We start from the raw sequence: 12438 nt of genomic DNA, 5'->3' as shown, positions 1-12438 counted from the left end.
CGATTTTTTGAAAGTACTATATTTAGATAGGTTCCAAGTGGAACTTTCAATAGCACCTACATGCCCTAACTATAATTGATTTCATTGGGAGTTCAGTGCGTAGGCAGTCTGAAAGTCTCACAAGACATTTATCAGCATCTTTAGGCAACTGCTAGATACCTTTTAAAAACCTGACCCTTACATAATTTTGAAAACTTTACCTGTCAGCATGGTGCCTCAATTTCTTCATTTGCAAAATAGTGTGACGAGGCAAGGCCAGATGGCTATGGAAGAGTAGTGGGAGATAGATATATTAGCTCCAGGCTAAACAAATCCCTGGTACCAGGATAAGTGAAATGGCAGCTGCTCCAGGTCAATTAAGACACCTGGGGCCAATTAAGAACTTTCCAGAAGGCAGAGAGAAGGCTAGGTTGATTTAGACACCTGAAGTCAATCAGGGGCTGGCTGAAATTAGTTAAAAGCCTCCCAGTCAGTCACGTGGGTGTGCATGTCAGGAGCTGTGGGAAGAAGTTGCGCAGTTGGAGAGGCTGAGTAGTACACACCATATCAGGCACAAGGAAGGAGGCCCTGAGGTAAGGGTTTCATAGATACTAAGGTCAGAAGGGACCATTCTGATCATCTAGTCCAACCTCCTGCACAGCGCAGGCCACAGAATCTCACCCACCCACTCCTATGAAAAACCTCACCTCAAGGGTGAAGTGGAGCTTGAGGAAGTGAGGGCTGCTGTGGGGGAAGTAGCCCAGGGAATTGTACATGTCATGTTTCTAAAAGGTCAGCTACCATAGCTGATACTATTAGGGTCCCTGGGCTGGAGCCCAGAGTAGAGGGTGGGCCCGGACTTCCTCCCCCCCCCACCTTCGCCCCCAATTAATCACTGAGACTGGGAGACAACAGAGACTTTGCAAGGAAGGATAACTTCTCCTCACCTCCCTCACTGGCTTATGATGAAAATGGCTCAGTAGACTGTGACCCTTGTCTCTAGAGAAAGAAAGGTTACGTGGAGGGTCACAGTGAGCCTCTGAGGCTAGCGAAATCCGCCAGGAAACGCGGGACCCACGGAGGCAAGGACATAGCTTTGTCACAATAGATTCTAAATACTTATTTTGTAAAGCATTTTTAGAGGTGCTCAGTAAGTGTATGTTTATTACAGAGTGAGAGAACATGCGCATGCACCTTCCCCCACTTCTGGCAGCCCAATGATAAAAAATTTTTTACAAGTGTACCTTTCAATGTCTATCTGTGGCTAGATAGGCCTATGAGCAACATGGTCACAAATACAGAATGCTGGTATATGGGTCCACTCTTAGCACATTCCTATCTTAATACTGATTTGAAAAAAAATAAGTTCTGTTTCCACTGAAAAACAATCTCACAATACAAAAATATCCAGCTAAAATTAAGTACAGACAGTCATAACAGTGACAAATGTTAGCCAGATGAGCATTCAGGTTTTATTTCAAGTTTGATGCTTTAGGGGAGACTAATCCCAGGCAATGTGCTTATGAATAAAACTGTTCCTCATGTCTCCAAATTATGTGCACAGAGACCTACTGCCAATGCTTAATGAGATGTGGAACATCTGCCCTGCAGAGACTAAAGCCTGGATTCAGCAAAGTACTTAAGTATCTTGCTGATACAGGGTTTACCTATACACTCCTATAGTTAATAGGGATGGCAAGTGTGTATTGCCACACTTGTGGGGGAGACTGGTGCACAACAGTCACCACACTATCCTTGACAGATAGAGAACTTGAAACCAGTGGCATGGGCACCATGACGATTGGACATCGTCTATTTGCTGCAGCCTTCATTCACCTTCACAGTCGTAACATTACACAACAGTTTCACTTCCATTGTGCAGTTATCCTCCATCTGTTCTGCTGTTAGGGATTTCTTGGATCACACTTTGTCTGGAACCCTTGTCCTTGACTGTTCTGCCATGGGTAGCTCTAAGGGAGTACATTACTCCAGGCAGCATCGCTCTCTGGATCATTGAGACATGCAAGCCTCTCCACCACTAAAAGGTGGTGATCCATGGAGAGGAAAAAAGAAGTCCTGGACAGGCATCTTCCAGTTTTTGGGAAAAATAATATTGCACAAGTCAAAAGTCCGGTGTGATCAGTGAGTGGCGACGGGAACAGGACAGTGAAATCCGGAAGTTCCTAGTTACAGACTGACACACAGGCGGTGGGTATGTGATACAATCATCTTGCTCGAGGATTAAGGCGGGTCGAGCATCTCGGCAGCTGCACCCACAACTGAGCAGTCCTTTTTAGGATCCATTCTGCTCACCCCACATGGGGAGGGGGTTAGAAAACGTAATTAAAAATAGTCTTGCCTCTGTTTTTCCTGGCTGGATAGCCGCATCCGGCAGGATCACCTCAGCGGTCGAAAATGTAAGAAACTCTTCAACTTTGGAACTTATGTACCCTGACGGACAACTCAAACAGCGACCGACCAGAGCAATGTACAGCCATTATTGCTCGTGAATTGAGTCAGTTTAATGACGGTATTGCTGCTTTGTCCGAAACTAGAAGAGCTGATGAAGGACAGATGAGGGAGGAGAAAGGAGGATACATCTATTTCTGAAAGGGAAAATCTATAGATGAACCTTGATCGCATGGAGTGGGCTTTGCTATAAAGAACAAGCTTGTAAAGTGCCTCTCTGAGGTACCAGTTGGCATCAATGAGCGGTTTATGACATTCCGATTGAGGCTCACCAAAAATCAACAGGCAACTATTGTGAGCGCCTAGGCACCAACACTGGATGCTGATGAGAATGTAAAGGTAGATTTTTATTCTCAGTTGGAAACCATCTTATCAGAGACCCCCTACGGAAGACAAGAACATCCTTTTGGGGGATTTCAATGCACGTGTGGGACGAGACTCAGACCTGTGGAAGGGAACAATTGGGAAAGAAGGAGTTGGCAAAAGCAATTCAAATGGAATTCTGCTTCTGACCAAGTGTGCTGAACATGAACTTATTATTACGAATGCTCTCTTCCGACAAAAGGAAAAGTTCAAAACGTTTTGGAGACATCCACAGTCAAAATACTGGCATCTCCTTGACTACATTATAGTTCGTGCCTGAGATCGTAGCAACGTACTTCTCACAAGAACAATGACAAGTGCTGATGACGGTTGGACTGATCATTGCCTTAGTCAATCCATAATGAAAATTAAGATGCCTCCCAAACGGAGGCTGCAAAAGAAGCAGGTTAGGCACAAGTTGAAGATTCAAGATTTGAAGGACCCTATTAAGTGTGACCACTTCCAAGCAGTCTTAGAAGAAAAGCTGTCATCAGAGTTTCCAGAAGAAATTGAGGAACATTGGAGCCAGTTGAAAGCAGTAATCATCAATGCCTGTGAGGAAACCAAAGGCTACCAAACCAGAAAACATCAGGACTGGTTTAATGAGAATGATACTGAAATTGAGCAACTCGTTAATGAGAAGAGAATGGCATTTTGTGCTTGGCCGAATGACATAAATTGTAATATAAAGAGAGAAGCCCATGCCAAGGCCAGGGCGGAAGTCCAACATAAAACCAGAGAACTCAAGAATAAATGGTGGACTGAGAAAGCACAAGAACTCCAACATCTCGTGGACATCCACAATACATGTGGTTTCTTTAGTGCCACCAAGGCTGTTTATGGGCCAATTTGCCATGGTATGAATCTTCTTCTCTCTATGGATGGAACCACACTTCTGAAGGACAACGAAGCCATCAATTCTCCCTGGAAAGAACAGCTCTCCTTAACCGTAATTCTAGGGTTGCAGATGAAGTCCTTGAGCAAATCCCTCAACGACCATTTAGGGATGAGCTTGAGACCCTCCTAATTTGTCTGAGGTACAAAATGCCACCAAACAGATGAAGAACAACAAGGCAGCAGGTCTAGATGGGATCCCCACTGAAATCTTTAAAGATGGTGGACAAGAGCTAATTTGGCAACTTTACCTGCTTATTCTTAAAATCTGGATAAAGGAGGAGATACCCAGTGAAATGAGGGATGCCCTGATTGTCACTCTCTTCAAGAAAGAGGATAAAGCAGATTGTGGAAATTATCGTGGTATCTCCCTCCTAGCCATTGCAGGCAAAGTTCTGGCATGGATCCTTGCAACTCGCCTTCTGCCCCTGTCAGAAGAAATTTTACCGGAGTCCGAGTGGTTTATGACCATCTCGTGGAACTGTGGATATAATCTTCAAAGCACGGCAGCTGCAAGAAAAGTGTCAGGAGCAAAACCAACCACTGTACATGGCTTTTATTGATTTAACTAAAGCCTTTGATTCAGTGAAACTCCATGCCCTCTGGACTGTACTCTCTAAGATTGGATGTCCTGATAAATACATCAATGTCCTAAAATTGCTTCATTATAACATGAAAGCGACTGTTCTGAGCAGCACTGGCTCCCAGAGCAAACCTTTCAAAGTACAAACAGGAGTAAAACAAGGCAGTATCATCGCTCCAACCATGTTTGTAGGTTTTTATCACCATCATTCTTTACCTAGTTGCTGGGAAGTTTACAGCTGGCGTTGAAATCACTTACAGAATGGATGGAAAGCTGTTCAGGCTTAGCAGGCTGAAAGCCAAGAGTAAAATCGCCACAACATCTATTGTGGAACTCCAGTATGCTGATTACAACACAATCTTTGCCCACTCTGAGAAAGATCTTCAAAGTATCTTGAATGTGTTTGCCGATGCTTACACATGTCTTGGTCTCACTCTTAATATCAAGAAGACTAAAATGCTCTATCATCCCTCTCCAAATAAGGTATTATATGCCCCATCTATCAAAATCAATGGAGTGGCACTGGAGAATGTCAATCATTTCCTCTACCTTGGAAGTCATCTTTCATCCAAGGCAGGTATTGATGCAGAAATTCAACATCACCTGAGCTGTGCCAGTGTAGCTTTTTCTCAGTTACAGCACAGGGTTTTTGAAGATCACAACATTCAAACAGACACCAAGCTTCTTGTTTATCAAGACGTTAGTCTCCCAACATTATTGTATGGTCCAAAACTTGGACAACCTGTAGACACCATTTGAAAGTCCTTGAGAGGCACCATCAACGCTGCCTTCATAAGATTCTGAAGATCAAATGGGAAGACAGTGTCCTGGAATAGGCAAAGACCACCAGTATCAAGGCAATGATCATCTGTCAGCAATTCCGTTGGACTGGTCACATTGTCTGGATGCCAGACCATCGCCTCCCAAAACAGGTCCTGTTTTCTCAGCTGAAAGAAGGGTACCGTGACGTGGGTGGACAACGGAATTGATATAAGGACTTACTGAAGGACAACCTAAAAATGTGTAATATTGACATTGACACTTGGGAGACACTTGCCCAGGATTGCTTAAAATGGGGTGAAGTCCTACATGATGGTCCCCTGCATTTTGAACTTGTTTGCCAACAAGCTGAAGAGGACAAGAGGCACAGAAGGAAGGAGAGACTGACTTCCAGTCACGGTCAACAGCCTCCTGCTGAGCCTGAAAACATCTGCCCTCATTGCAGTAGAACTTGTGGTTCAAGGATTGGTTTTATTAGCCACCTGTGGATTCATAACTCCCATGGAAGATGATCATACACGGTAATGAGTGATCGCCCATCATCATCAATCATCATCATCATCATTATTACTACATTTAGGATAAGTGGCAAGCAGCAAATTACTTTTGGTGGAGGAAGGGGAGGGAGAATCTCACTGTTGGTCAGGGTGAGTCATCTGCTAAGGAACTAGTGCTGTCTCTTCTTTGATCTCCACATCTATTTTCTCCCCCTGTTCTGGCCCATTCACCATAGTGCAGCTAAAACTATCTTGCCCAATACCGACCACTTCACCTAGTGGATCCCAGTTCTCAAATCTCTCCATTGGGTTCATGTCTCATTCTTCAGCAAGATCAAACTCAGTCTCACCATAAAAGCCTTATATGGGGCAACCTCTTGCCTACTTCTTGGCTTCCTCACCACTTCCTCTTGTGAATAGATTGATTTAGGATTTAATTAAAATGGTCCTATCCGTAGCTCTGGGCACATCATACACTCAGAATCTGTAACCTCCTCAACCCTGAAAAAGCCTCACTCTTCCGTTATGCCAAGCAACCTCACTCCGTTCGGTGGGCTAGCATTTCCACCCTTTTACTTTTTAATTTGGCTTATGTTAACAAACTACAGAGCCCCTTGGAATTTATAAAATGAGGGTGCTGCTCAATTGCCCAATCATTTGCTTTTTTGTTGCATTCTCCACTGCCCTCTATGCTGATGTCTTATTTTTTCTTACATATCTTTAAAGTGCCTAGCCAACCTAAATGGTGCTATGGAAAGAATAAATAACATACAATGTAAACAGAACCTGAATAAATAAAACGCATAACCTACAGTCGAGTCTTGCCACCCATCCTAAGACTGCAGAACTGAATAATGTAGAAACATTTTTGAAAATAGGGAAGAGAGACTGCAGAAATCACCTATATCTATATTCTTGGGGGACTCGCTTCCTGCTAACTTTTGGTAATCTGTTGGTTCTTTCATTCTTTCATGCAGTGCGCGACCAGAGGTATCAACTTTGACTGACTGGTCTGCCCCAATTGTATGGGATAGTACATTCAAGAGATCTGTGCTAGAAGACTATTATAGCAAGCGAAAAGTGACGGTGGGTTTGACAGTTTTTGCCATCGGGAAGTAAGTACTGCTAGTTACTACTCTGGACTTACTTTAAACCTTGGAATTGCTACAGAAAACCAGCATGTTGTAACTTACAGCAAGGAAATTAGAAGCCTTTCCACTGTTATAAAATGCTTAAATGTGCACAGCACTTTTTAAAATGAACAAGGTGACGTGGTCCCACCTGTGTGGAACATATAAGGTTATGAACAGAAATATCAGGGCTAGCATTCAGATTTGGATGAAAGAGCAGTATAGGGGTGTGAAAGAAGTAGGTTTTAAGGAGGAAAATATGTCTTAGAGGACAAGAGGAGGGACTCCCATGAAAGAGTGAGGGGAAAAGCAGAGGAAGAAGGCAGTAAGGCTTGGGGGGAGCAACAGGAGATAAGAGGTGGATAGTAAGATGCCAGGTGAGGAGATGACCGCTAGCAATGTTAAAAATATTTAGAAGACTAAAATCTATATTTAAACTTCCAAGTTTAAGATGCTATATTTTCATAACAGTAGTTAGGATATATGTGTATTTTTCAACTTCAGAGTGCTTTGCAAACATTAGCTATTTCTTAGAATACTCCTTGAAGCAAGGGATCATTGTTCCCACTTCAAAGATAGGGGAATAGAGTCAGAGAGGTTGTGAGTGCTCAAAGCCACAGAAAGAGCAGGTATCAGAACCCAGTTTAGAACTCCAGTTCTTGGTATTCCGTCCTGTGCTGTATTGGGAGCTCATAGTGCGAGTAGCCTGTTGGGCTTTTTATTTGAGCACGGTACAGTTTACATAAATTGCCCATAAAGTTGCCACTGCCAGCATTAGAGAAACCTGTTGAGATTTTTCCTTCTGAAATTGCTTTTTAAAGCACTTTACAAAAATTTTTGCTAATAATGCAAAGAGCAAGTAAATTATTGAAATTGAATTAGGGATGGCACTTCCAGAATAAATACTTTGGCTTTAGCCAAAACTTTAATTTCTGAACCAGCATGGCCTGGTCCAAAGTAGCCAAGCAATAATACCCTTCCTCTTCTTGCAGTTCTGCAGGTACCCCCTCCGCTTTCAATAAGCAGACATTTCTCAAAGCATGATCTCAAAAATCCAGATTCTTAACTCTTCACTTGTGCTATCTTCTAATGAGCTATCTAATCCTTTGACACACACAACAATTGGATTCAGTATTACTGCTCCTGCTGTCATTTGATTTTTTATAAATACATTAATATATGGAAAATTAAGCCTAATATTTAAGGCATTTCTCCAGTTGACTTGAAATCTTAGTCACTTTTTAAAAATTGCTGAATCCCTCTCCATGTCAGAATAAACTGAATATTGCATGCTGGACCAAAACAGGCTACATGCTGACAAACCCCTATTAACTACATTGGGATTGCCCAGGTTTGAAGATTGCATCAGGTTTGGCTCACTTTTTTCCTCCCTCTTTCTTCACAACATACTTCAATGTAAAAAGATTTCAATTTCATCTCTACTTATTGTGGCACATATACAGGAGCAGAGATGGCCAACGTGATATGGTTAATGCAATAACGTAAGGGGCTCCTATTGAGAATACAAGCATATTTTCCATAATATACCTTATAACCATCTGTCTATATTAGCTTATGTGCAACAGGCATGTCAGAAGAACATCTGATGAAAAACAGAGGGTAGAACTCTTAGAAGATTTCCTTTGTATAGAACAATGGTTCTCAAACTTTTGTACTGGTGACCCCTTTCAAATAGCAAGCCTCTGAGTATGACCTCCCCTTTATAAATTAAAAACACTCAATATATTTAACACCATTATAAATGCTGGATGCAAAGCGGGGTTTGCGGTGGAGGCTGACAGCTCGCAGGGTTGCGAGCTAATAGCCTCCCAACCCCCAGTTTGAGAACCTCTGGTATAGAGTATACACAGCACTTGCAGGTACCCCACTTCTTAAATATTACTGTGTAAAACAAAATTGTATTTACCTGTTAGCATAATATAAATAGCAAGTTTTAGAAGGTAATTATAACTAATCTGTAATGTTTTCTCTACTCAGAAATTCTTCATTATATGGCTCAAAGTCAAAAACAAATTTTTTTTCTTTGTTTTATTTAAAATATGGTTGCCATTTTTTAAAATCAACTACTATTTCCTCTTTTAAAAAACCCCAAAAAAGCTCAGACTTCTAAAAGTTTAGAACCTAACTGCTGGTTTATTTTCCAGTATTTTCTTGTTGTTCTAAGAAAGTTTTTTTTTCTTAATTATTCAGTCTGTTACATGTTGACATGGATATGTAACACTTTTCAAGCACACGCAATTCTATATTATGTACATACATTTATATACCCACTCTTTGTATATCAGACATGCAATGGTTGAGACAATCTTGAATCACAAGCACCCAAGAAGTTTAATTTTCTCAGACTGCACTGTTTGGAGTTTATTATGAAATATTACTGGACCAAATTCAGAAGTGACAAATGGTAGATGATGTAATTTACACTGAGAAGAAAGAAGGGTGGGGTTGTAGCAGGAGCAGCACATTGAAGTTGTAAAATAACGCAGCTTCCGCAGCTCATCTTGTTTGAGAAGCGTAAGATCAAGTGTCCATCCTTCCTCCCCTGACTTTATTTGAATACTACTACTCCTGTTTTATAGTTACAGTTCAGTAGTTCTGAGCCATGTCATGGTTCTATAATCATGAACTGGAACTTTATTAAAGTGATTTTTAAAAAGGCAGGACTGGTGTAAGAAAAGTCAATGTAGAGTCAAAACCCTCCCCTTGCAAAAACCTCACTGTTTTTCTATACCCATCCTCTCTGGAGGAGTTTGGAGGCCATGGCTCTTCCCAATGTTAGAGGTCTTCATAGAGACAGGAGTCATCCTGCAGGAATACCTGCTACTCTGCTTGTCCGCTTCTCCTCCCAGACAGACGGGCTCTAGCAGGAGCCATACTAAGATTGCATGGGGCCCCCCCCAGCTCTTCTTTGGAGAAGTAATTCACCATTATTTCCTGAATGTATATGACTTGGGTAATATCCCTTTAAATTGTTTTTGAACCTTCTAGGGGTACAATGTCTTCTAAGTTTCATAGAACCCCGCCAGAGCATGAATATATGTAACTAGGCCTTGCATGTTGTATATAGTTGGTGTAAACAGTTATTTTGATCCCACCATGCCTGTGTGGTTCCTTCCTGTTACGTTTCTTGTGTAAAGACCAAAAGAGACAACACTAATCTGCTGAAATCTTGCATTCTGCAAGGCACAGTGCTGTACAAAGCAGCACCTTCCCATCTCCACTCCCTGTTGCCACACATCTCTGAACCTGACAGAGGTCTTTCCATGTGGAATGGAAGGGTTCCCCCTTCTAGGCAGAACCAAATGAGACATTTTGGATGAGACTGCAGGGTTAAATCTCCACTATATTTATTTTATAACATGAGCATTAGATGCCAGTGACTGCAAATGATACAACTATGAATGCTAGCGTTGTCTGTCTGAGATGTCTGAAATTAATTTACCCCCAAGAACTACAGCAGAGCACTTTCCCTCACAGGACTGTGCTGAAAAATTTTGTCCCCAGGACAATTCCAAAGCCTCCAAAACCTGATTCAGGCAAGAAAATCAACTGCCATCAAAGAAAACTAGTGGCCACTACACAAATTGTCCTCAGTGTTTTCTCCATAAGGGAAGAAAACTCATCTACAAACTGTAATCACATACTTATTAATTAAGACAATACAGAAACAGCAACTGGTATCTATAAACCATATATTGATCAGATATCTCTAATAGATTATATATGGGCTGTAATTACATTTGATGGAGGAGAGAAACTGTCTCCAGAACACTCTCTGCTTCAACACAGTACTGTGGCTAATAAGCTGATTATTAAAAAAACAAAAGTAAAGAGATCAGAATTCAAGAAGATTATGTAAATACAGGTTCTGCCAGGGACATAAAGGAGTGTTAGTATTCATGTAAGAATTTCAGCTTTGGGAATGGGTGTGACCCTGAACTTCTACAGAAGGCAAATCTCTCAAACTCAATGGAATTTTTGCCTTCATAAGGACAAGGGATTGGATTTAATAAAATTTATTTAACAGCCCACAGTTACCTTCTGAACATGCTAAAATTCAGCCCCTTGGCTGCTTCTATTTACCAATTTTTAAAGCCGATAAGGACAGAAAGATTATGTAAATCTGTTCACCAAAATATATTCTCACTTTTCCAGGGAAAAAATTAAAACCTTTCTTGGCTTTCTTCTGTTTCTTATTGTTACAGGTATAGTCCAGCACCCACTCTTGCCCTCTTGTCAAACAGCTGTGAGTCTCATGTTTTAAGCCCTCAGAGTCTTAATGGAGCCATGGCTATGCCCCTGTCTTAGGGTCTCTGAGCACATTCTTGGAGTGCAGCTCTCAGGAGGGAATATAACATAAGACCTGGTCGCTCCCTGGCACAAGTGCTGAGCCCTCAGACTGCCCCCGCAATCTCTTAAAAATACCCTCTTCCAGAACTCCACCATGTGAATCTTCTGATTTACCATTTATAACTTCAAGAGCTATGTGATATGTATAACGTGAAACATAAGGCACTTTGCACAACATTCTAACATGCTATTGCTCATTAAAAATAATAAACATTATATGCATTTTCCTGCCTCAGTTTCCTCACCAATCCAGAGCATTCTTTGGGCTTGTATCAGGGTCTTCTCTGAGATCCAAGATCCTTCCCTGGCAGCTTCATAACTTCTGTTGCGAGACAGGGAGCCTCTCCCCCTAACCTTGGGGTTCTCAAACTGTGGGTTGGGACCTCTCAGGGGGTTGTGAGCTGTCAGCCTCCACCCCAAACTTGACTTTGCCTCCAGCATTTATAATGGTGTTAAATATGTAAAGAAGTGTTTTTAATTTAAAAGAGCGGGGGGGGGTCACACACAGAAGCTTGCTAAGTGAAAGGGGTCACCAGTACAAAAGTTTGAGAACCACTGCCCTAGCTCATCTTCTGTGACTTTGGTCCATCTCTTCTTCTCCTGCCCAAAATTTCCTGTGTGGCTCTGAGTCATCCCCCTTGAGTCCTTTTAATAACCTCCCACTTTGTCATCTCTTTTTGTCCTGCTTGGAGAATTTCCACTCTCCAGATTAGCAAGCTCATTATCCCCAATGTGTTTCCCCTTGAATAGCTGATGGCCCTATCATTGTCCTTGCTTTGGCAGAGACATGGCACGACCCTGCCAGTCCATGGTGGATTCCACATTTATATAGAGGCTTTCAGTGATATAGCAATTTTCATAGTAACACCTTCATAATATCAACCAGAAATCACAAGTACAGACAGATTTCCCAAATTTTCACACTTATCAAGTGTATACTTAAGGGAGGAAAAAATCCTGTTGAGTTGTTGTTAGAAACTTACTGCAGTCACAAACTAAACTTTCAGTAGCCAATTCTTCCTAAAATGTTCCACTCCATCTAGTGAGGAATTTCTGGCATGGAAATTCTTTTATTATTACCCTCTCTGGTGGTTTCCAAGGAATCTATTTGAACATTAAGCGGATAATTCAAGCTCTTTAACAAGATCTGCAGACTGCAATCATTCTATCTCCCACCTGCTGTAAATTCAGACTTAGTCACTTTTCTCTCCGTATTTTTCAGCTACAAGCCAAGACATTAACATTTTTGATCAATGGCAAAAGTGGTTTTCTGAATATACAGAAGTATAAAGTCAACATGTTCCCTTTAAAAAGGTTTTGCAAGAGCTTTTTAAAGTTCAGGGATGCTGTCTGGACTCAAGTGGAGATGGCT

General features: G+C 41.7%; 2 protein-coding genes across 27 annotated transcripts in view; one reads left to right on the top strand and one right to left on the bottom strand.

The window, feature by feature from the left end:
- LOC119844076 (DAB2 interacting protein) overlaps nucleotides 1–12438 on the bottom strand; it is a 494149-nt gene that overhangs the window by 468887 nt on the left and 12824 nt on the right. The window lies entirely within an intron of this gene.
- LOC119844080 (N-acetyllactosaminide alpha-1,3-galactosyltransferase-like) overlaps nucleotides 1–12438 on the top strand; it is a 65283-nt gene that overhangs the window by 46404 nt on the left and 6441 nt on the right. For 11 of the 13 annotated variants that reach the window (XR_006276073.1, XM_038374313.2, XM_038374312.2 and 8 more), the window contains one exon: nucleotides 6543–6680. The exons of 1 other annotated variant lie outside the window; for it this stretch is intronic. Coding sequence is in view for 11 of the 12 variants with exons in the window: in XM_038374313.2 (XP_038230241.1) it covers nucleotides 6543–6680 (138 nt within the window). In the remaining variant the exon portion in view is untranslated. Of the gene's footprint in view, nucleotides 1–6542; nucleotides 6681–10921; nucleotides 11510–12438 lie in introns of those variants that run through there. One more of the 13 variants, XM_043498941.1, reaches the window with a different exon arrangement.

The sequence above is a fragment of the Dermochelys coriacea genome, chromosome 16, assembly GCF_009764565.3.
Source record: "Dermochelys coriacea isolate rDerCor1 chromosome 16, rDerCor1.pri.v4, whole genome shotgun sequence".
Lineage (NCBI taxonomy): Eukaryota > Metazoa > Chordata > Testudines > Dermochelyidae > Dermochelys > Dermochelys coriacea.
Note: the sequence above shows the minus strand (reverse complement) of the source record. Positions and strands in the feature narration are given on the sequence as shown.